We start from the raw sequence: 25,905 nt of genomic DNA on the forward strand, positions 1-25,905 counted from the left end.
TACTTAAGCAATAAAAACTAAAAAATTAATCGTTTTTGTTTATTAGTATGGTTGAATTGGATCATCGAAAGTCAACAGCAAAGACATTGGTTAATAAAGTAAGATTAAATACATAAAGTATATTTGTCTTATTTAACATATTTAATTATTGCAAGTGAGATGAGTAAATGCCTGCTCACATTTAGTCTAGAACTACAATAACCATCATGTTTACACAGCGTACACAACGCCTCTGCAGTTGCTCACAATTTCTTTCAACATGGGGTTGAAACTAAAAAGTAACTAGTAAGTAGTGAAAAAAGGACTCAGATATTCTGTTGTAAATTTAAAAGTAATGTGTAACTTTACTAGTTACTTGAAAAAAGTAATCTGATTATGTAACTCATTTTAGTTGTAGTGCGTTACCCTCAACACGGGAGGACCTGAAGAGGGCCATGACCAGGAGATTCCCTCGTAATTTAACAGATCTGGAATGTTTTTGCAAAGAAGATTAGGAAAATATTCCAAAGTTAAGATGTGGCAAGTTGATAGACTTCTATCCATACTGAGTGCTGTAATAAAGTTTTTAATATTTTCATTTTTAAAAAAATTGAATACACATTTATAACTCTATACTTTGTGTTATATTACCTTGGTAGTAAATGCTGCTGTGAGGGTGTTTCTACAACGGCTGAGGGAGTGATGGCAAATTTGACATAATTCTCTCTCCTGACTGCTGTAATCAACCTCCCTAAATTTTTTCCCTCTCTTCATGGAAATGCTATCACAGTTTTTTTCATTTGCTCTTAGAGCAAATGCAAATACAAATATTAGATTTGCTATCATCTCCTGTTCACCAGAAGTGTACCCAACAATGACGTTCTCTGCTTTTGAGAACCCTGGAACCACAAAATGGGTCAATTAGACAGAATCAGATAATAATATATACACTGGCACTAGTATATACAAATTATTTGGGCATGTAAGCCACACTTAAATATATATGATTGTCATGATATTCAATCCAAACAAAGTATCATTTCCCAAAAAGATAGTATAGTACACTTTTTAAGCAATAAATTTACAAAAAAGAAGTTTGCCAGGCCTGAAATGATGAACCAACAGATTTACTGTTCAAAATGAAAGTAAAACATTAAGTGGCACTTTCTTATTTTTAAACTTTAATGGAACAATCACTGAGAAACCTGATGGTCATTGCAAAGTTATTGTAAAAATGCTTTAATTGTTTGTATTTTGCATGAACTGATCACAACCGATACTTTAGTGAACTGACAATGGTTTAAAATGATCATTTGTTACCAAACAATGCAAGACTTTTATGTAGTTTCTTCAAGAAGTTCAGGACGAAAAATACTTTATGCACTTTTGACAGGTAGAGGTAAGGTTGAACTGCAGCACTTGGTATAAAGGTCCACCAACTTAAGCCTAGAACTGAACAATAAGTGTGATATGAAAGTTGATCCTTCAGTACAATAACACATGAGACTGTCCCATAGCCAAACACCAGCGTGATCAAGATGACCGTGACGGCTAGAAAAGCCTTTCTCTTCAGTTGATATGCTCCTTTCCCTCTGCCCCCAGGCTTGGGCCTCTTCAAAACCAATAAAATCATGACAGAGCAAGATGAACACACAACTAACATTGCCAGATATAGTCCCATGCCAAGCCATATAGGGATTTTAGGGTAGGAATCCACAATAAACAGTCCAACCATCAATATAATTAGCCAGACAAGCACAACTAACAGCAGTTTTATTTTATGTTTTTTTGTGTATTTCAGGTAGACCAGTGGATGGACCACAGCCAGGTAGCGCTCTACACAGAAAATGGTTTGAAAGAGTGGTCGACCCACCAGGAATGTACTGCACAGGAAAATAGCAGTAAGAATAAGAGCCTTCTTATTAAGGAAAGCACCTAACACAAAAATAACGAAGGAAACATCATTAATGACCTCAGCAACAGACTGATTTAAAATGACAAAGTCTGAGGATGCAACATCGGCAGTTCTCCTCACCAGCCACAGAATCCAGCAGTTCACAGGCAACAAAAGGACAGTGTTCATCAGTAAACCGGTGGCAGTGAGAATATTTCCTGGATAAGAGTCCATGCACTCATAAAATGGATCACCAGAAAAGTTCATTTTAGATTGTAAAGTGCAGTTGGATAAATAATCCATAGTGTTGTTCACTGCCATTTTTCTAGATGTTCCTTTGTTATCTGCCTGGAATGATGTTCAATTTAATTAGTTCATAAGATTATATCAAATAAGTAAAGAAATACAATTACATTATTAATGAAGGCAGTTGGGTGAATTTACAAAAGATTAAGACACAGTATATTTGATATCTTTTTGATGATAAATCATACACCACAACAACATACTCCAAAAAAAAAAAAGCCTTCACATACTCACAAATGCTGTGCAGCCTGTAGTGTGTTGTGTGAGGATATAGTCTGTGTAAATATATGTTGTTGTGATAGCCACTCCTCTCATCCAGAGACCTGTGAGGAAATTAGAGAAGAAATTGTGTGACTTTAGTTTAGAAATCAATTAGCCTGCAAAACAAAAACAACACATGTAGTTTAGCAGTAGTTATATAAAAATATAGCCTAAATTCTGCTTTGCTCAACCAAATTTAAGCACAACTTATCTGTCAGGTGAGATTGTAGTAATACGCAAGAAGACGAGGAATCAAACAAAAACATTCTTTATTAAATCCACAAAGGATATCACAGAAGATAACAAAACACAACCAAATGAACAGAATGAACTGAGAGCTTAAATACAGACAGAGAGTAATCAGCGGAAAACAAAACAGGTGCGTGGAATTAATCAACAACCAAGGAAACTAACTAGGGAACACAGGTAAATAGGAACACAAACAAACAGGAACAGAACACAGTGAGAACAAAAACAAAACTGAGTGTACTGAGTATATATATATATATATGATAAAGAATTTAAGGCTTTTTTTTTTTAAGTTTTGAGTTGTTTGAAAAAGTTTATTATTTGTAGGGCTCATAATGTAATCAACCCAATTTCTGTTTGCTTTAATACAAAACTCTCAAAGTTTGCTAACTATACATCAGATGAAGCACAACACTGAATTAAATGTAAGCTGTTGCTTGCAAATCCTCCAGTAGCTCTAGTGTTTCATAACATAGGTTGATGTATGAAGTAGCCTAGTGACATTTACATACGCGATCACATTAAAGGCGTATTCAAATGATCTTCTCTCTGCCATCTGTGCTCTACAAAACAATGTCAATGTTCATATCAATCATATACAAATAAATATCCAGACCTTTTATTAAGTATCATCCCCATCATCATAACTACAAACCTTTAGATTCAGAAGTTTTAAAATAAATGTTCAAGCACCACCTTTGGATTGACGTACAAAACTGTCAAATATTATCCTTATATTATAATGATGTTCATTGTGTATGCTTAACTGAATACAACATAACTTGTATTATCTTGTATATTAGTGGACATTACTTTGACACACTTATCTCTGACTGATAAACAATCAAAATATTTTATAATGGTAACATTGAAACAAGCATTTTCTGTAAAGCTGCTTTGAAACAATATGTTGTTACGCTATGGGTCCGAAGATGAAGAAGGTTGATGAAGAAGGTCAATTTAATTGTTCAGTTTATTTAAACAAAGTTAACTCAGGTAATCCAAACAGGTAAAACACAATGAAACAGTGTGCAGGCCTATACACACAAGCAACACCAGAAGGAACTGAAGAGCTTATATACACAAAATAACAAACAGAATACAAACAGGTGTGACCTAATGAATGAATAACCATAACCATTATCATACATACTATTATACATAGTAGGAGGTACACAGGAAACAAAATCTGTGATATATAGTGTTTTTAAAACTCACGACCCCAGTTCATAAGGGGAAAAACACTCTAAAATATGTTAACAGGTCTCATCTTTATAAAACACAAATTTATAAAATATTTTTTAAAAGGATTTTCCTTTTTACTTTAAAAAGTGAGGCCTCATTAATTTTTTTTGTCTACGTGAATCTCCCTTTAAACAAATATTGTTCATTTTTTTTTAATACATGGCAGTTTGTCGTACTTGGACAAATACAACATAGGTTGTATTACGCTGCTTGGTCTCAGAAACCACATGCTAATGCCTCCCAACAAACAAAAAGTGTCATATGGAATGTTTGTCTTTATCACTGCAACTATCAAAAATGAGAAATAGGACCCAAACAACTGGACTAGAATGCTTGTCATGACCCAGAAGGCCCTCTTTTTCTTATTGTGCATTCTTTCTGTCTCTTTATTACCAGGACTGGGTTTCAACAGAGCCTTCAGCACTCCCAGATTACATGCAGTGATGCACAAGAGACAGGCCATGAGAAAGATACTGTAGACTTGCACTGGGATTCGTGGAAAAGTGAGAATGGCATGTGCCCCAAAAGACCAGGTCATCAGCCAGGCCACAGCAACACATATGTATCGGAGCCTCAGAGTGCTGAACTTGTGGAACACCACAGGATAGACGACAGCAATGAGGCGCTCCAGACAAATCAAGCTGTTCATTAGGGGCCGTCCAATCAGGTATTTCCCAAGCATGAACACAGCTGCATAGGTAGTCCAAGAAATTTCAAAAACAAGTGAAATAATACACATGAAAAACCCAAAGAATGAAATAATTTCCATTAGAGACAAGACAACTGTAAAGATGTCAGAAACTGGAATGCCCTTCCCTTTTATCAAATCTGTTAAGCACATAGAAAGGATCCAGATGTGTAAAGGCACAAAGAACATTAAGTCTGGAACTAAAGAGCTCAGCGCTATGACAATCCCGAGGTAGGAGTCAAAACATTCGTAGATGTAGAAAGTTTGGTTGACAGAAATAGTGGTGTTCATTTTTCCCCCCAAACTGCTTTTGCTGGTGTCTAAAAAGAAACGTAGAGAGGAGTGATACTAAAAAAAGCAACTTCCAAATTCAAATTAAACAAATTTTTTTTAAAGATAAAAACAATATGACTGAAAAACAGGGATCCCAGTAATGAGGATTAATTACTTGTCACCTACACATGGATGATGGAGTAAATGGTAAGTTTAAACACATCAAAAGTGGCCCACTAACCTGGTGTTGAGATGAAATATCTGCCGTTCCTCACACAGACAATGTTTGTGCCAACCTGGCCAAATATGTTTCTGAGGGAACTATGAGATCTGATACAGTTTTATGCCTGAACCGGCATATTCAAATGCTACTTGCACAACTGAATGCCCACCTGTGCTCTTATATTCAGTTTAGAGATTTCAGAGGGACTGTGACCAAACCTAATACTTATCAATCATGTTTAGATTTGATCTAAAACCTCATTAGTCTTGAATTAAATTGATACACATTGTCAAGACAATGTTTCATAAAAAGTAAAAGAGGAGCCAAAGCATCCTGAGTTTTGTCTCTCATGAACCGATTACAGATCTCCTCATAGTGCAATATGTCATCATTGTACAATATATATGTGCAATATCTAAACAATTCATATTTATTTATACTAACTGAACATTCCCATACCTTCTCTCCATACCTGTACACAAAGGCATCATGCATTTTGAAGAGGTACCAGTGATGGTCCTGGATCACTTGGGGCCAGATTCACTAAACAGGTCAAATTAGACCGCAATCCCATAAATGCATCAATGGGAGTGGAAAGTTCTGCACATGTTCTGCTGACAATGTGCAAATTAAAGAAATTATGTTTTATTAACAAAGTTCGGGAGGAGCACGTTCAAATGATCTACCCAATCAGCATAAGAGGAGGCCTATGCCGACTCACCTATGTTCCACCAAGACGCCGAGGCTTACCCTCGCCTTTGCCAGCAAGAAATCCTCCTCGGCATCTTCATACACTCTGGCCCATCCAACAATCCCTACAATTGAAAAATGGACAGTTCTTGGATTAAGGCAAGCACTACTTAACATAGACGTGCCGTTTTCTAGATGTATGAACAAAGCGCAACTGTAAGATCTGTACGTCATCTTACAATCAGTCGTTCCCTCTCCTAGATCCACTCCAGCCCCCAAGGTAACAAAACGCACAAGCAAAGTCCCTAGGGCACCGACCTCATGTCACACAGTGACACCGGCTCACTCAGGTGCAATCCCGGGTACTCTTCGTTCATCGGGCCGCAGCGTTAGGCCTTCAGCAAGCTTGATTCCGCAGCCGAAAATCATCGCTCTCCTTCCACGTCTGCTCAGCTCTATACCGCACCTCTCCCCACCGCGGTGCCTCAGAGTGCAATGCCCACCTCCTATGATGCTTGCCTTCCATCAATCTCCCAATCTTTCATTTTTCCTCCAAACTCAAACAACAGGTCCTAGCGTGAGGATGCCTCTGCTAGCAGTGCAGGCCCAGCCGTCTTTGCCTTTCCCCTCTGACGTCTTCAACCCTCTCCACTTTTCGTGGCCTCCAGCTCCAACAGCAGGACCTAGCATGAGGATGCCTCAGCCATCTCTACCATTTCCTCCTAACCCTCTCTCTAATTCATGGCCGTCAGCTTCAGCCGCAGACGCTAGCGTGTGGATGCCTCCGCTAGCGTCACAAGCACAGACACCTTATTTCCCTCCCTAATTTCCTTCCTTCGGCCCAGGGGCTGACTCAAGCAATTCCAGCGCTCGGTCGATGGTCATCAGAAACTTTTAAAACCTCCTAATATGAAAGAGGTCCAACCTCTTTCATATTAGGAAAGCCCAAGAATCCCTCATAAGTTAATTTCGCGCCTCCATCTAACTGACCAGCAGGGATTGCCCGTCCGATGCTGTGAGCTGCAGGCTCTCATCGGATGCCATAAGGGCCCTCTCGGTTGGGCAGTTGGAATCACATACACCCCGTTAGCCTGCAGGTGTAGATTGGAGCCCTCCCCTGGACAGCACGCCAAATACACATACTCTTTTACCCTAACTAATTATTTGTAAGTGTGAACTCGTGAACACAGATACAGCCAGATCATTTCCATAATGACCAACATAATCTACCAAGAGCAGTGCAAATTATCGTCTGGTTTATGACATGCTTTTTTTGGGCGGTAAATAATGGCGCAAATACTAGTAAATTGTAAATCACCTTGCATTATTCATTTAAATGAAATAGGCGTGTAGTGTTTCTTTACAAGATGACATCGCCAACTACTGGCCTGGCAGCGTTTTTGTCGTTTTTGCGGATCCGTGTGAATGAGGATTGTTTTGACAACGTTGTTATCTATACGCGAAAACCGCAAAGGAAAAAATGTTTTTAGTACATCGTTGTTGTGTAATCATACCATTAGTTCCTTGAACTTTATTTGCCTTCATTTCCTACAAAAATATCTAAACATCCTTAAAACAAGATAAATTTACATGACAGTCAAAACTCTTGTGTTTAAAGTGTTTGGAATTATCTTTTTTTCCCCCTCTTGTTTTACTTGTTCTAAATGTTTTATTTGTTATTGTACAACAGCCATTTTTTGCAGTGCATTTGTGTATGACAAATGTAAATTACATTTATGAAAATTATAGTCAATAAAAACTTTGTCAGCCAAACTACCTCCAGTTTGTCCATTTAACATTTCATTTTTTGCACTGCAGGTGGTGATTTTACTATGGTTAAATTCAGAAATATGGCTTTGTACAAACACGTATTATACACATAGATCAGTGAGTTGAAATTTCTTACCACTCTATAAATTTTGTTGCATAATGAACTATGCAAACAGTGAACATATTCTCTCAGTTTCATAGAAAAGGCTTAAGCCTTATTTCCAGACTAAAATGTATGTTTGAGCTGTTTTAACTGAAAGCAATTTGCACTGACATATCTTAAAATATGTCAGTGCCATTGTTTTGTCTCAAGATGCACACCAGTAATGTTTTTTTCTAAGGAAGATTTATAAAAGCTACTTAAATGTCTTAATTGAACTAAGGCCTAATCCTGGTTTAATTTAAGCACTGTCTGTGAAACCAGGCCATGGTCTTTCTATAAAGTATTTTATATAGGGGGGTGAATTCAGGTTGACACTTTTTCCAAGTCATCTAAATGGCAAAAAAGTGTCCCACTCACCCTGAATTCACCCTAATGGATTGAGCCATCTTGATGCATACTTTACATTTTAAAACAACACTGTAAAAAATATGATCGGTTAAGTCATGGCAACTTATGTTTTTCCATTAAATCATCAAAATAATTTAAGTAATTTCAACTTTTTTTTTTTTTTTATAATATTTTAAAAAAACATTTTAATATAACTTAAGTAGACTACAACCAAGTTGACTGTACTTAAAAAAAAATTAAAGGAACACTTTGAAAACACATCAGATCTCAATGGGGAAAAATATCTGGATATCTATACTGATATGGACTGGGTAATGTGTTAGGAACGAAAAGATGCCACATCATTTGATGGAACTGAAAATGATCAAACTACAGAGGACTGAATTCAAAGACACCTGAAAATCGAAGTGAAAAAATGGTGCAGCAGGCTAGTCCATTTTGCTGAAATTTCATTGCAGCAACTACTCAGTAGTTTGTATGGCCCTCACGTGCTTGTATGCATGCCTGACAACGTCAGGGCAGCTCCTAATGAGACAACGGATAGTGTCCTGGGGTATTTCCTCCCAGATCTGGACCAGGGCATCACTGAGCTCCTGGACAGTCTGAGGTGCAACCTGGCAGCATCAGATGGACCGAAACATAATGTCCCAGAGTTGTTCCATTGGATTTAGGTCAGGCGAGCGTGGAGGCCATTGATGGTATCAATTCCTGCCTGCATACTCTCGCCACATGAGGCCGGGCATTGTCGTGCACCAGGAGGATCCCAGGACCCACTGCACCAGCGTAGGGTCTGACAATGCATCCAAGGATTTCATCCCGATACCTAATGGCAGTCAGGGTGCCATTGTCTAGCCCAGTGGTTCCCAACCACGTTCCTGGAGGCCCCCCAACACTGCATGTTTTGTATCTCTCCTTTGTCTGACACACTCATTTCAGGTCTTGGAGTCTCTACTAATGAGCTGATGATCTGAATCAGGTGTGTTTGATCAAGGAGACATGGAAAACATACAGTGTTGGGGGGCCTCCAGGAATGTGGTTGGGAACCCCTGGTCTGTGCGTCCCTCCATGGATATGCCTCCCCAGACCATCACTGACCCACCACCAAACCGGTCATGCTGAACGATGTTACAGGCAGCATAACGTTCTCCACAGCTTCTACAGACCCTTTCACGTCTGTCACATGTGCTCAGGGTGAACCTGCTCTCATCTGAAAAGCACAGTGCGCCAGTGGCGGACCTGCCAATTCTGGTGTTCAATGACAAATGCCAATCGAGCTCCACGGTGCCAGGCAGTGAGCACAGGCCACACTAGAGGATGTTGGGCCCTCAGGCCACCCTCATGAAGTCTGTTTCTGATTGTTTGGTCAGAGACATTCACACCAGTAGCCTGCTGGAGGTCATTTTGTAGAGCTCTGGCAGTGCTCATCCTTTTCCTCCTTGCACAAAGGAGCAGATACCGGTCCTGCTGATGGGTTAAGGACCTTCTACGGCCCTGTCCAGCTCTCCTAGAGTAACTGCCTGTCTCCTGGAATCTCCTCCATGCTCTTGAGACTGTACTGGGAGACCCAGCAAACCTTCTGGCAATGCCATGTATTGATGTGCCATCCTGGAGGAGTTGGACTGCCTGTGCAGTGGAAAAACAGTCAGAAAAGATGAGTAGGGAAAAAAATGTCAGTGGCCTCCACCTGTAAAACCTTTCCTGTTTTGGGGGTCGTCTCATTGTTGCCCATCTAGTGCACCTGTTGTTAATTTCATTAACACCAAAGCAGCTGAAACTGATTAACAACCCCCTCTGCTACTTAACTGACCAGATCAATATCCCAGGAGTTTAATTGACTTGGCTATTCTATGATAAAAAGTGTTCCTTTAATTTTTTTGAGCAGTGTATGTGAAGAGTGACATACTCTGTGTGTTTGTTCTTGGTGTGCAGGGAGACAGGCCAATTATTTATACTATATGTTGCTAACTGCAAAACAATGTAGGACCTACAAATAAAAAAGAAAAAAGAAACAAACATTACATTTACAGTGATGCACATATACACTTCTCAAACATATGAGATTAAATTAAGATTAAAACATCACTGAACACACACAAAAAGGAAAACAATCTGCTTTAATAAAACCATTTTTTATACATGGTCACTTCCACTAGATATTGATAAATGAATCAAAATGATTTATACAAAGCATGTGTTGACCTGCTCAATAAAAAAGATCTCATATTGCTACAATTCCAGTTTGAATAGAGGAGATAAATCACCAATATCTAATGAATTTGACTATGGAGCCACATCAGTAACTCAGGTGATGCAATGGTTTTCATCTTATTTTAAGTATCCCTAAACCTCACACAAATCTGTGCATTATTAGCAAAACATCATTTACTGTATTAGCCTCTTCAAATGTCTTTTTTGTTCTACATGTGTCTCACAATAGTAGTGTATCAGTACATAAATTAAACCCATCATATCAGAAAGGTTATCATAGCCAGAATCTAACCTTCCTAGAACAAGGTGCTAAGCCTGTCTCTGGTGGCACTACTTGGCAAGGACATTAACAGGTGACAATAATAGTGCCTCCTCTCAAAGCCTATCTTTCCGCACAGTTTATTATTATGTGTTATATTTAGTATGAACACTTTAGGTGTGAAAGACAGTGATGTCATGCACCAGTGTGTCACTCAAACACATTGTTATAAAAAACCTCACTTTGGATATTTATATATCTATTTTAGAATCAGTAATCTTATCTGTCTAATGTGTTTTTCTACATTTTCTTACTCTTTCCTCTGTCCCTGTTCTGTCCCTTTTTATATCCCTCTTAATGTTGGTGATAAGTTTGGGGCTGCCACATATATCACCACCAACACTTTTTGCTTCTTGCACATGATTACAGTTTTGGGCTAAGTGCTTGTTGTCCCAGTCTAAATATGTATTTGCTTTCATTTCACCAATGTAGGCAGGACACACTGTTCATCCTAAACTTATATGCAGTCCATCCCATGTATCATGTAGGTTATTTAAAGGATTAGTTCACTTTATGGCAGTGAACGGGACCAGCGAGTAAAGCTCAAGAAAGTGCATCCATCCAAAGCAAAACGTACTCCACACAGCTCTAGGGGGTTAATAAAGGCCTTCTGGAGCGAAGCGATGTGTTTGTGTAAGAAAAATATCCATATTTAACAAGTTATAAAGTATAATATCTAGCTTCCTCCAGACCCTCTTCCATATTCAGCTTACGAAGAAAGTGTAATTGCCTCTCTCAGTTCAAAATGCTTACGCTACGTCGTACGCCTTCCATATTCAACTTACGAAAAAAGTTTAACTGACGCGATGTCTGGCGGAAGCTAGATATTTTACTTTGTAACTAGATATTTATAAGCTAGATATTTTACTTTATTTTTCTTACACAAATGCATTGCTTCACTTCGGAGTACACAGGAGTATATAAAAGCAAGAGGTCATTGTTAGTCGCCAGCAGCACACACTCAAAACCAACGTTACTGAAACAACACAACCTCAGCATACGTTTTCAGGTTAGGTCTCTTGGGGTCTTCTTGCTTAGGTCTCTTTAGCACTGGAAAGCTTTTCTAATATTAGCGTGGGTCCTAAAGCTGATCGTAAACCTTCTTTTTGTTATATTCCTCTGACCTTTTCTCTTTTGTAATGTCTCTCAGCCATCTCTCGTTCTACAGTCTTTCTTCAAATCTCCCTCTAGCTCTCTCTCTCCCCCACCATGAATGGACACGCCCCCTACTGCTGACAAGTGTGTTGTGGTGCTCAGTACAATTCACTTTCAACAGCTTTATTTTTTTCAAAACTTACTGCACCTTTAATCTAATTAAAATTATATTTTTTAAAAAAGAACAAGCCCTTTAATATGTCCCACCTCAACTTCTGTCAACTACATTTACAGTAATGCAGTTTCCTCTTTTCACAGTAAGATGTGTGGTAATTGGTAACTAGGTCAACAGGGAGGGAATTACCACCAGTGTTTGAAGGGGGCACAGGTACAGTCGAACCTATCCACTCACACAGGACACATTGATTAGGATATTCCATCTCTTGAGCCCCCAGTGTCAGCTGAGTTTGAGCGGAGGATGAGTGTGCATTCCGGATCTGATTAAGAGGCTTCGTGGAAGCTTCAACACAGCCGACTGGGCATAAATCCAAATGAATGAACTGGATTTCAGTTCATGAGTTGGAATTTGAATTAAACTCGCCATGCCCAAAAAGAAGTTGAATTGGAATTTGAAGTGAATAGACAGGAAAATGAATTTACTGAGTTGCAATTTAAAGAAATTCAACAAAGGTACAGTTATGCAAAATAAGTGTTCTTCCACCCTGGTATACAAAAGGTTATTTGTGACCCTGGACCACAAAACCAGTCATAAGTCGCACGGGTATATTTGTAGCAATAGCCAAAAATACATTGTATGGGTCAAAATTATAAATTTTTCTTTTATGCCAAAAATCATTAGGATATAAAGTAAAGATTATGTTCCATGAAGATATTCTGTAAATTTCCTACCGTAAATATTTATAAAAAATGTATTTTTGTGAGTGGAAAGGCATTGCTAAGGACTTCATTTGGACAACTTTAAAGGTGATTTTCTCAATATTTTGATTTTTTTTGCACCCTCAGATTCCAGATTTTCAAATCTCAGCCAGATATTGTCCTATCCTAACAAACCATCAGCTTTCAGATGATGTATAAATCTCAATTAAAAAAATGGACTCTTATGACTGGTTTTGTGGTCCATGGTCATTTTTTAAAATATGATCAAATATATAAACTAAATGGAAATTCATAGGTCTGTCTGACTGTCTATCTATCTATCTATCTATCTATCTATCTATCTATCTATCTATAAGGCCTATTATACTTAAAAACTACAGTTATATGGATTTCAATTTATTTTCATTCCACTTCCTTTCATTAAAATTTACAATTATACATCCTGTTTGCTAATGCATCTCAATTCAAATTCACAATTTACAATGCATTCTAAATTCAATTCTGAATGGTGCACAATCCTTGACCATGATTCCAGATTCAGATCTCGAATCTGATGTTGGACAAAGGACAAGTGACATGGTGTCGAGGCCTTGAAAGGAAACTTAAAATTACTCACATGGGTCTTATGAAATGAAAGTCTGCAAGGGAATAAGCCAACACATGGGGTCAGCAGTTAGCTATAAGAGCGAGAGAGATAAAAAAAGAGAGAGAGGAATGGGGCCAGGAGATGTAAATGTAGGCACAGGATATAGAAGGAACGAATGTCTTTTTAAATTACCCTTTGCTACCAAGCAAGGAGAGAGGGAAATACCATACCCCCCCCCCCCCCCTCTCTCTCTCTCTCTCTCTCTCTCCCCCACTAGATCACTCTTTTCTCCCCTCCCTACAGATGTCTGGCATGTGACACTGTGGCCCAGCTACACCAGCTGACTGATCCGGGTGGCAGAAACCGTGTGGCTTGAAATCCCTTTGCAATCCTAACCTGATCTTTAATAGCTGTCAGTGAAGACATCTAGGATGGAGAAGTGGATACTAAATACTACTTTTGTTTTGACGCTTTCCTTTTTTTCATAGGAGTATTTGCAGCATATGAAAGTGTGTTTTTGTTAATGAGTTTGATTTTCTGAAATTTTTTGGTGAAGAAAGAAATTTTTCTACAATATATGCAAATGAAAATTTCTACCTACAGAGCTCCGTTATTATCTTTCGGACGGTTTGATTTTTTTTGGGACAAATTTTTTTGCCTTGTTGTGACTCTTTACTCTCCACGCTTATTTATTACCTCTTCACCAGATAATTCATATAGCAGCTCATAAACAATTTCCTGTTTGCAACTCCAGGTAAGGATCAGCAACAAATCCATCATCCTAAGACCATTTGCAACAACCAGCATCCCATCATGTGTTGATTCCTCATCAATGTCCTTCAGCTATATTCATTAGACACTTTTCCATCCATCTGAAAGCCTTTGTGAATCTCAGACTCTGTATCCCTGTGGGTTGGTTTATTTGTGGATTTTAAGGTCTCTTTGGGGCCCAGAGCAGGTGTGAGTGCTACAGGAGCACATTTGCCCTCCGTTCAGATTTTCTGGGGCAGAAGACATGATAAAGAGCAATAAGAAACTAAATTCCCAAGATGGCGCAACAAATGCTATCACAAGTAACAATGTCAACAAACAGGTCAATAGCCTGGCTCTCTTCTGCCAACCGAATGCCCCAAATAGGTAAGTGGAGATGTGTTGTAAAACCAAACTTTTATACTGATTCTAGATCAGTTGTGGTTTATTTCATAGTAGGAGCAAATACAGATTAAGCGTTTAAGTGATATCTGTGTCTAAAAATGTGTGGCTTGAAATGTTGGACCTGAAACAGAGAAAAAAGAAATGTTAAGAAAAGTCATTTTTGTGTTGTCTCCCGTCTTATGCTGTTTAATTCGCTAACATGTCTGGATGTAAGATTTGTTGCAGTTTGTGCCATGCTCATGTGCCTGTTTTTTGTTATGTCTTGTCCTAAACTTTATATGTTTACATGAATCAATTGACTTTCCAGAAGTACAAGGTAGATAAGAACTTTACAAGAACTTTACTTTCAGTAACTATTTACCTACATTGCAAAACAACAACAACAAAAAAAATACTAAACTACTAAAAATCCTTTAAATGATATAAATTTATTTAAAGAGCAACAATGCATAAGATATTCAGGCTTGTTTTCGGAGAATGTATCTTTAATACGAGTGTATGTTGTCTTGATTTTTCACTTGCTTTTTAAATATGAAAATGTCAATAGTTTTTCCAGTGCTCTATTCAAGATACAATCACTGAAAACAAGTCTTAATGTCTTATGCAATGTTGTTCAGTTACATGTTCAATATATTGTTTTTATGTTTATATATATATATATATATGTATATATACATATATATATATATATATATATATGGTAACACTTCAGTATACATACACATATAAACTATTAACTATGACTTTTCCCTCAATAAACTCCTAATTTACTGCTTATTAATAGTTGGTAAGGTAGTTGCTAAGTTTAGGTATTGGGTAGGATTAAGAAAGTAGAATAAGGTCATGCAGAATAAGGTACTGATAAATAATGCTTTATAAGTACTGATAAATAGCCAATTTTCTATTAATATGCATGCTAATAAGCAACTAGTTAAAAGACCCTAAAATAAAGTGTTACCATATATATATATATATATATATTAAAAGGAGAACAAGACAAAATACTCATTAAGCATATTATTTTCTGCTGTTTAGCTTTATGAAAAGAATTAGCATTAACTTGAATATGATTTAAGTAAAAGATTTTTTGGCAGTGCCACATCAAATCAGAACATATTTGTGCTGGTAAAGGCGTCTATAATCATAGACTAGTTACGCCTGGTTTCATTCCTTTTGTGTGAGTCAGTATCCCCTGATGGCAATAGTCTAATTATATAATCCATGTTGCATTCATTTATAATGGTCCTTAGACCAACTAGCATGAAAAAAGAAGCTCAATGGGTTGGTTTTCTGTTGCCTGCAGGGACCAGCACCTGTTGTGTCTGCTGTTTGGTGCAAAGGAATGTCATTATCATGTATAAAATGTACTCTTGAACCAACATGAGCTTTTAGACAATCCTGTACTATAATGTCAAAGTCAGCATGGTAATTGTTTTAATATATCTAAAGTAAACTAAAAAATTCTTACTTGTGATAAGACTTTTTAAAAAAAATAAATTAGTATTTTGCCATGTTCGTAAATGTAGACATATTTACGAAGTCCCCCCCCAATCCTCTCTACCCCCCAAGTGAGGACATGTAAGGTTTCTCTGTGTTTTTGTGAGCTTCATAGCTTTACTTTTGCGGCCTAACTTCATTCTCTTGATCACATGACTAGAGGATACTGTTGCTTACTTCATGTCACATTCCTCTCGTCACTCAGCCCAGATTAACACTGGTTCAGATATTATTACATACAGGATCTCCCACATTAAACTGACTGAAAAGATGCAATCCAAACAGAACAAGAATCAACATTATTCTGTTAATAAATGTAGGTATTATAGGTCTGATTTAAAGCAGTATTTGCCTTGAATCCTTATAAAAGTACAATAATTATGGACTGATTGTTGCTTTGGTATGTTCTCCTTTGTCCCAACTGATATGGTTGATGTAAGCTCTCCCCCTGATCTGTGGATGAAAGGATTTTGTTGTTCTCTCTCCAATTCACATCCTCTCTTCTCCTCCCTTATTATTCACTCTAACAATGGATCTTCCTCTGCTGTCTGGGATAGTGGCTATAAGTGCATTGCTCTAACACAAACGGACTCTGATACTCTACAGATGAGCAAATTAACTTGTTTTTATTAATAAAAGTTGAACAGATAAGTATGGAGCATCTAAAGGGACATGGTGGAGGAAAAATATTAAATATGATGGGAGGAAAAATATTAAGTCAACGCTTTTGCGTTCCCCCGAGAAATGTTGAAACTTTTGAGTTTTTGCGAGCAAATGCAAAGTTTCTCGGGGGAACGCAAAAGCATTAAATGCAAAAGCATTCTTATCTTATTTTTAAAAAATGTATCTATTTTAAGAATGTTTAGATATTTGTACTGGAAAACAAGACAAAAATACAAAGCAGGAAATTAATTTTTGCTGTTTACAGGGGACAAGACAATAAACATTCATATAGACAGACACAAAACATACACATTATGTGTTTGAGCATGAGACCTCACAGTGAAAACCTGATAACATGAACTATATGAAAGGAACTGGACTGTTTAAATGACACTCCAAATAGTAAAGGACTTTTTAAAAGGGTTAGTTCACCCCAAAATGAAAATATAAGATATTGTTGATGACAGAATGCATAACACGCAGCACGTTTGAGCTTCTGGAAGAGGTTTATTCTTGTGCGTCAATCATATTCGGTTGAGCTTCTGTGCATGTTCGCTGATCAATGTTTATATGTGAATAAAAGCTTAAATTAAATCTCTTCAGAAAATTTGGACTAAACCACTCGATTCGTATGGATTAGTTTTCCGATCTCTTTATGAAGTTTTTGTAGCGTCAAAGTGGAAGTTGCAAAGGCAGTCAATGGAAGGAAATCTGACAGCATTCTGTCATCAAAAATATCTTAATTTGTCTTCCGAAGAAGAACAAAAGTCTTACAGGTGTGGAACGACATGAGGGTGAGTAATTAATGACAGAATTTTCATTTTGGGGTGAACTAACCCTTTAAATGAAATTAGACTCGACCCACAATAATATCGTTAATGTATAACCAAACGTTCACAAACTAGAAAAATTTACTCACCTCAAAACTAATGATTTAGTCAATTTCCGTCTCTCCCTCCCTCCCACCCATCCTTGAAATCCCTTTGCAATCCTAGCCTGATCTCATCCATCCATCCACCCACCCACCCCTCCATTCCTCCATCCATCCATTCATCCACCCACCCATCCACCCCTCCTTTTTTCCATTTATCCATCCACCCACTCCTCCATACATCCATCTAGAGTTGTCAAAAGTACCAACTTTGGTACCAAGTCAGTACTGAAATTTAAAAAATGTGATGCTTTGAGTGCTGTTGAGCGTATTCCTAAACACTTCTGATTGGCCACTGTGTTGACGCGCTCATCAGATATGTCTGTAATTGGCTTCAATGATCAACGCATCAAAAACGTCATCACAGTCATCAATGACACTCTTCACCGAGCGCTTACACATACACACAAGAGCGTTTAAAAGCAGGCGTCTATCACGGACCGGTCCGCTAATAGACACCTGCTTTCAAACGCTCCTGCTTTCAAATTTAAACACTTCCGTGTGCTTTCAATCACTCCCATGTGTTGATCATTGTAGTCAATCACAGACATATCCGATGAGCGCGTCAACACAATGGCCAATCAGAGGTGTTTACGAATCCGCTCAACAGCGCTCAAAGTGTCACATTTTTAAAATTTCAGTACTGATTGGTACCGAAGTCGGTACTTTTGACAACTCTACATCTATCCACCCACCCCTCCCTTCCTCCATCCATCCATTCATCCATCCATCCATCCATCCATTCATCCACCTACCCATCCACCCCTCCTTTCCTCCATCCATCCATCCATCCATTCATCCACCCACCCATCCACCCCTCCTTTCCTCCATCCATCCATCCAATCTTGCTCTGTGTACTTTCATTGTAAGTGCATTACTGTAACATGTAACTGTAACTTGCAATTAGAGAATACAGCACTGTTTGGGAGAGAATACAGCACTGACTTGTGTGACTTGCTGACTTGACTAATCTGTGAGTTGGGCTTTTGACTTTGACATTTGCACACAATGGTCATGTGGGACTGCAGAGAGACTGTCTGGAGAAGCCCACAGTGTGTCGGCTGTGGTATTCTTGTAAATTCCAGCGCCTCCATTACTCTCAGACTGATATGCCATTTCCATCCCAACCCATTATGCATGCTCATCTATAAAATCATGTTTTATTTTTAAATTACCATTTGTAAAATCATTTGTTTTAATTGTTACTGTCCTCATCTTCGTAATTACAATCATTACTGAAATATCATCATAAACCTCCACATTCTCGTCGTTATTATGCTCATCAAAAACTGCATTTTCATCATACAAGCCTTGCAAGCAAACAAATTCTGTATTTAACGATAATCATGACATAATCACAAAGCACATGAGGCAAAGGACACAGTGTCTTCCTGCTGTCTGTCTGGATTTCACTAACATAACGCACTGCTCTCTCCAAATAGACCCTTGAGCTGAAGGGCCAGTCATGTCAAGCAGCTGAATGCAAACTCAATAAAACGGCTACACTCGACACTTTGCATTTGTAAATTCAGCACACAGCAAAGGGTCATGACTGAGCTAAACAATGCTGAATGATGACATTCACTGCATAAACCAATCAGTCACCTCTAGCAGATTATCATTTCAAAGTTCTGATGAAATTTAAGTAAAGGAATCTCCTAAAAACAATCAGGTGGACTGTTGTATTATAGAAGGCGACAATCTGCTGTAGCCTCCCTGACATCTAATCGAGTCCTGTGATATGGCCTGTGGTGATGATCCCATGGCTTGATGAAAGTCTGAACGCAGTCTGAAACAGATTTATGACGCTGGTTTGTTTGTTCTGGAAGTAATCACAGCCACAGGCTTATGCCATTGATTGAATGTTGACAAAATAAATACCAGGAGATTATGGTTTCATTCCCCCTCTTGCAATTGCTTTCCTCTGTGTTTAAAAAATGTCCAAACAACCCTGCTCTGAACTAAATGGCCAAATCTATACACCTCTAGACCTTTGTGGTGTCCAAAAAAAGTGCATTCTTTTAAAACTGGAGATTTATGAGGCAGTAACACCAACTAATCTATCTTTGTGTCATCCAAATTAGGTCTTGAATCAACACTGACTTTCATCAGGCTGCTAAAAAAGTGAATATTGAAAGTGACTACCATTTACAAGTAATATATCTTTTTTCAAACCAATAAAATAGCAATAAAAAACAATGTTTCTGGTAACTATTGCCTAGAAAAATTGGTCAGGTCAGCTAAATCTATCACATTTTTTACTGATGGAGCTGCCAAACACAAATTGTCTAAAGTTTAAGACGTATCAAGCTGGACCACGGGCATAGCAACTAAAGCAATGAGTCAAAGGAATTATATAAAACAAGCTTAAGTGTTAAATGCTGTTGTGTGGAAGTCCTAGTGTAATACTATACAGTATATATATATATATATATATATATATGTGTGTGTGTGTGTGTGTGTGTGTATCTGTATATGTACAGAAAAAAGATACAGGATGGAAAGTCTGAACAGACTATTCCTTACACCTTGGCAAGATTTATTGGCAGGATTAGATGTGATAATCATAGTCTCTCCTGGGTCTCCTGGTACTGGTTGTTATCAGAAATTGAATACTAGAAAGTTTCATGTGGTTTCTTTTCATCTTTGACAGAGTGACATTACCTCGTCACAACAACGATCTTGAAAAAGAAACATTTTATGATGCTAAAAACATATACACATACACATTTATATTATACCCTGATCTGCTAATATGTTCTTAGCACATGCTGGCATGACCTTGGCTCTTGGCCTTGGTTCAGTTTTAATGCCATAAGGACCTTAGATGGGCAGTAGAGGATATATATATCTGGGCCCCTTAACAAGATTTATGGGTTCTTCCTTCAGAAAGGTTACCAAATGTTTTATGGGCATGAATGGTTTACAGTGATTGTATGTGTGTGTGTGTGTGTGTGTGTGTGTGTGTGTCTAACAGTTGCGCACATAGAAGTGTAGTACACATGTTGTCTTATAGTACAGTAATCAGCCTCCCAATATTTAAGACCTAAGAAACTAAAACCCTAAACATAGTCCATATGCGCTGTGTTCTGACACATTTCAGTCAGTATACAATTTTTAACATGTTCTCATCTCTTATGCTCACAAAGGCTGCATTTATTTGATCAGAAATACAGTAAAAACAGTAATATTGTGAAGTATTATTACAATTTAAAATAACTGTTTTCTATTTGAATATATCTTAAAGTGTAATTTATTCCTGTGTTTGCAAAATAATTCTAATATGCTGATTGCTGCTCAAGAACCATTTCATATTATCAATCTTGTAAACAGTTGTGCTGCTTAATATTTTTGTGGATACATTTTTTTCCAGGATTCTTTGATCAATAGAAAGTGTAAAAAAAAACAGCATTTATTTAAAATAAAAATTCATTATACAGAAATCTTTTTAGAAATCTGTCTTTACTATCACTTTTGATCAATTAAATGAATCCTTGCTGAATAAAAATGTTGATTTTAAAAATCTTATTGACCCCAAACTTTTAAATTGTAATGCAATTCCGTTCATTAACACACCTTTTCTGGAAAACAATGGAATATGATGCAAAGCATTCATGTTTGATATGTAGTTTTCAATACATGCTTATTGATGCTTTCAAGACTATCAATTCATTTTTGTTCATCTATTTGTTAGATAACATTATCTTGGTGACAAATCAGCAGAATTTGCAGCACATAAAAAAAAAAAACCATTTGCCAGGCATGTTGTATAAGATATCTGATGAACATTTTCATTAACAATGCAGCACTGGAAGTGACAGTTCCATCAACTGGCCAGTGTAAGGTACTTGAACCCTGTGTAAGGTAATTCAGAGAAGCAATGCTGATTTAAAGGGTGTCATGTCAACACAGCCAGACCCAAACCTCAAGTGCAAATACAGGGTGTTCACAGCTTACCTATTGGACTATGGCTCACTTACAGGAACTATTGTTAAATCAATCAACCAGTAAAATGGTATTTGATATAGCTGATATTATTCAATACCAAAAATAGAGATTTTATACAAACCACCATAGAACGAAAAATTGCAGTATTACCAATTATTATAAAATTATTTTTCTAATTCATTTTTGAAATATGATCACAGTTACTGTCATAACTTGTTTTCATGGCAAATTTATATCAAATAATTAAGAAATTACTAACAGGTAAAGTAAATATGAATATATATAAGCTAAAATAGTGCATATATTTAGTGAAACACTCCCCTCTAGAGTTCATTTCTCTAGTGAACTAACATGTTGTGGACACTAAATGACTTGCCTGAGGTAAATGCAATGCTACGTTAGATATTATTCTCAAGCTGTTTTATTGATGTCTTTCCGCGGTTGAAACACTGGTTGAGAGATTACACGCAAACATCTGGCTCCATCCGAAATCACATACTTCCCTACTATATAGAAGGTGAAAAACAATGTGACGAAAGAAGTAATTCACAGTACTCATTAAAGAGTAGGCAAAAAGTACCTGGATGAACTACTTCTTCTGGCGAGATTCTGAAGTGTGCACACTTTACTATCCCATGGGACTAATCCACGGGAGAAGATTTGTGAATGGCAGTGTAGTGACGCAACTGACGCTGGTAGGTCACGTGATAATGACAACATGGTGTATGTAGTACATCTGGATTACATTCATACTACACACACTCATACTATTAGTAGTCGTGAAGTAATTACAAAATATATTCAAAATAAGTACCTCAAGAGAGTATGCGGTTTCAGATGCAGCCTATGCATAGATCGTCTGTTCTTCTTTTGCGCTTTTTCTGTTGTGGCGGTTAGCAAACAGCGTTGCATTACTGGGCACGCCCCCTTCTGTATTGGAGTGTGAATCGCCTGTGACTGACTGTATTTATTGTCTAACTGCATGCACCGAACCGTGACATCCGTACATGTAACGTTACACCCCTACCAAACACATGAACTTAAACAGTCTTTGGAAGAAAAGGAGTGAGATAAGGACAGCTGAAATGAGGAACAAACAGTTTTCATTACAGCAGAAAAGATGGTGAACATATCTGAAGACACTGTTACCACAAAACGCTTCGCCAGCACAATTCTGAGATCACAGGTGTGGGAGAAGGTTAAAGAGGTTGTGTTTGCACGAGGGTGTGCAAGTGTTTATCCGTGTGTGTCTGTATTCCGAAATAGATGGTGCTGAGGTGCTGAAAGAACTCATTTCAGATGGGGTGACGAAACCACTGCCCACTAGAATAAAGCTTTCATTACGGAAACATTGACCAGCATATGTGAGTTAACCAGTAGAAACCCATAGGAATCATGCTGTGACAGGATGTTCTTTCATATTAACCATCAATTCAAAGCATTAACATTAATTTGATCTTAATATAGAGGTACACAACATAAAATAATTCTGTTAAATTCATGTTTAAAAAAACAGCATGTTAACAAATCTGTGGTTGCCAGAAATTCACTGTGAAAATGACAAGGTGATCGTGTTTCAGGTCTAACGGGATGGCATATTGATGCCTGTATGTTTTATAAATTATAACCATATATTTCATTAGTTGATATAATGGTAATTACCAAAATCTTCTTTCTATCTTACTGATAACCACCATAATATTACAGGTGGTACAATAGAAAGCCACACAATGAATCAGATTTCATTGCATGTGGTCTGTCCATAAAACATGGCTAACATCTGTGTATAGACAGTGCATAGAAATGAACAGTGACATGAATGTACATTAATATTCTTACAAATACAGCCACGCAAAGCTCTGCAAAGTTACAAATCACAAAGTCACTCCAAAGGGAGTTATTCACTAAATGAGAGCGCACTGTTTATGAACTCCCTGAACTGCCTCGATTGTAGTCTTGAGTTTTCTTCCGGGAATGAGCATGTCACAATATTCCTCATTTAAATAAATCCTGCCCAATGCATACGCAAAATAAAGGGACGGGGCCTGGTTGAGTTAAGTTAGTAGTGTGTTGAAACTCACGGTTATGATAAAAAACACGCTTGAAGCGTGTGGTTGACCAATCACAACACATTTATCCAGCTGACCAATCAGAGCACATTGAGCTTTTTACATATTTGACAATGTCAAATATGTAAAAAATTATGTGTTTTGAAAATTCAAGCATGAAAACCCTATTCTAGTAGACCCCAAAAACAAAATCAAAACTTTGTAAAATGGTTTAATAGGTCCTCTTTAATATAATAAACAGAATGCACAATATATAATGTAAATTATTCTATGATCTGATCTGACACCGTAAACCTAGATGTCTAAAATAAGACCCAGTGGGGTACATGCAAACTGAAAATACTTGTAGCCTGAGCTCTATCTGCCATGAGGACATCATGTTATTGTGACCTTTTAAGAACTGAAGCTCCTGGGAGAGTCTGTCCTGTAGCGCTGAGTGTTAGGTATTCCCCCGACCCCTGGGGGGCATTTATTCTTGTTATATTTAATTAGTTATCTGTTAACGGGACCCCTCACTGTCCACATAATCTGTCCTGCCAGACAAGGACAAATGGTGCCATGCCAGCTGCTGATAATGTAGCTACAGTATGTGCAAGTACTACAATAATGCTTGAAGGGGAAGGGATGAAAAGGATGAACAGTTTAAGTCCCATAATTTTGCTTGAAGTGCAAATGACACCTATCATCATGTCTCTTTTTCTTTCTGTCATTCCTGTCTGAGTGTTTGTAATGCGGCCAGCTCTCTCTCTCTCTCTCTTTGTGCCCAAACTGTAATTGATTGAAATTGGCCTCTGGTGCTTGAATTATTTTGGTCTGTCACTATGCTGGACCTGGACAAAAACCAGAGCCAGTGAGAAAGATATGGAGAAGAAAAGAAGGACAAAGGAAAACTGAGATGAGCGATATGATTGGAAGTAAGGGTGAAAGTATTATTCTATTCTCTGTCTTTCACTGCATTTAACTGTTTAGAAGTTTATTTCCCAAAAGTATCATAAGCCTATATAGGCCGTAGAAACCATCTGCGTCAATGTTTTACTTAGGCTTGTAACACAGCTCAGACTTGATCTTCTGGTTAACTGAGTTCTGCCCATGTGGTCAATCAAAGTAAATACTCAGGGTGTAAGTTTGGGTTTGCCAAGCTCATGGAACAGAATGAGAATTTAATAATGTTAATTTTATGGCAATATGATAAAAAATGGCTTAATGGTCAAACTAGGTAGCCACCGTTCAAACGTTTGGGGTCTGTAAGATTTTTATGCTCACCAAGGGTGCATTTATTCGATCAAAAATACAGCAAAACAGTAATATTTGTTAAATATTATTGCAATTTAAAATTGTTTTCTGTATAATGAATTTTAAAATATAATTTATTGCAGTAATGCGAAGCTGAATTTTCAGCATAATTACTCCAGTTTTCTGCAAATCAGCATGGTTATACATCAGTAATATTATACCAAATGTCCTATTAACAAGAACGTAATTTAATTAACAAGAAAATAAAAGAATTAAAGTAATAAAAATCAAAATTTTGTTTGATTAAACTGTGGTGAGACAGTTGATGTGTGATAGAAAGAGGTTCAGCTGCAGAAATGTGAGAGAGACGTTGGTGGCCAAAATCTCTGACCTTGTGACAGGATTAGATGTCAAGAACATCAACAAGCAGCAACTCTGAACTTCAGCATATCCGATTATGACTGGCCCAAAACTAAGGCTAAAAATAGCAATGAAGAACAATTATTCAACTTACAGCTGCTTTGTCACACTCAATGTGAATCATGCAAAATTACTTAGACAATATAAAATACGCTAAAATACATAAATATATAAGCCTTCACTGAAATATATGGTAAATGAAATGTTTATAGGCATACCTTGTTATAACGTGATTTTTTAACCAGTAGTCTTTGCCTAAAATAAAGCCAGCAGAGCAGTCACCAAAATGAAAACACTGCCATCTCCTGGATATCCTTGAAGTGAACGACACCCTCTCTGTTGTTTACAAGAAACAGCGTAATATCCGTCTCTCTTTCCCATTTTGCAAAAAAAAAAGTTCACACTTCACGCGAAATAATTAGTTTTTACGAAATAACTGAAAGGTTGAAGGTTTTCCGTATCACAAGGTTTCGGGTTTGATTGGTTTTCCTGACTATATGTCTTGCGCATCACATCGTCAATCAATTGGTCACGTCTGAGACGCAAGCAGACCGTCCACTGAAATTGGAGCGTTTTCTTCTTCGGATGCATTTCCATCGTAAGATTTTACATATTAAAATAAGAGGTATGTTACTGTGGTGCATCCCAACAGTGTTCTCTAGCGCTTGTAGTGTAAATGTGGCGATTTCTTTGTCGAATAATGTGATTGTTGCTCTGTAAAAATGACGTCGTCGACTGCAATCGGTGTAAACGATACTTATGGCGAAGCAGTAGAGCCAGAGGCCTGCATATATC

The 25,905-nt window shown here is 37.5% G+C and overlaps 1 protein-coding gene across 3 annotated transcripts; it reads right to left on the reverse strand.

Moving 5' to 3' along the window:
- Positions 1-132: 132 nt before the first annotated feature.
- On the reverse strand, positions 133-25,733 carry LOC127515129 (uncharacterized). Of its 3 annotated transcripts, none has more exons than XM_051898401.1 (3): positions 25,329-25,733; positions 2,414-2,502; positions 133-2,221 (listed from the first exon to the last, which is right to left on the reverse strand). In XM_051898401.1, the coding sequence occupies exons 2-3, from the start codon at positions 2,492-2,494 to the stop codon at positions 1,289-1,291; spliced, it is 1,014 nt and encodes a 337-aa protein (XP_051754361.1). In that variant the 5' UTR covers positions 2,495-2,502; positions 25,329-25,733; the 3' UTR covers positions 133-1,288. The 3 variants fall into 3 exon arrangements, with proteins under 3 accessions (XP_051754361.1, XP_051754362.1, XP_051754364.1); XM_051898402.1 differs by lacking the exon at positions 25,329-25,733 and adding an exon at positions 5,840-8,967 and having other exon boundaries at positions 2,414-5,729; XM_051898404.1 differs by lacking the exon at positions 25,329-25,733 and having other exon boundaries at positions 2,410-8,967.
- Positions 25,734-25,905: the final 172 nt, after the last annotated feature.

The sequence above is a fragment of the Ctenopharyngodon idella genome, chromosome 7, assembly GCF_019924925.1.
Source record: "Ctenopharyngodon idella isolate HZGC_01 chromosome 7, HZGC01, whole genome shotgun sequence".
NCBI classification, from domain to species: domain Eukaryota; kingdom Metazoa; phylum Chordata; class Actinopteri; order Cypriniformes; family Xenocyprididae; genus Ctenopharyngodon; species Ctenopharyngodon idella.

Bases quoted from the DNA above. Each gene is read 5' to 3' on its own strand.
- LOC127515129 (XM_051898401.1), bottom strand. From the start codon at position 2,494: ATGAGAGGAGTGGCTATCACAACAACATATATTTACACAGACTATATC. The intron at 2,222-2,413 runs GTGAGTATGTGA...ACATCATTCCAG, and splicing joins CTACAGGCTGCACAGCATTT to GCAGATAACAAAGGAACATC.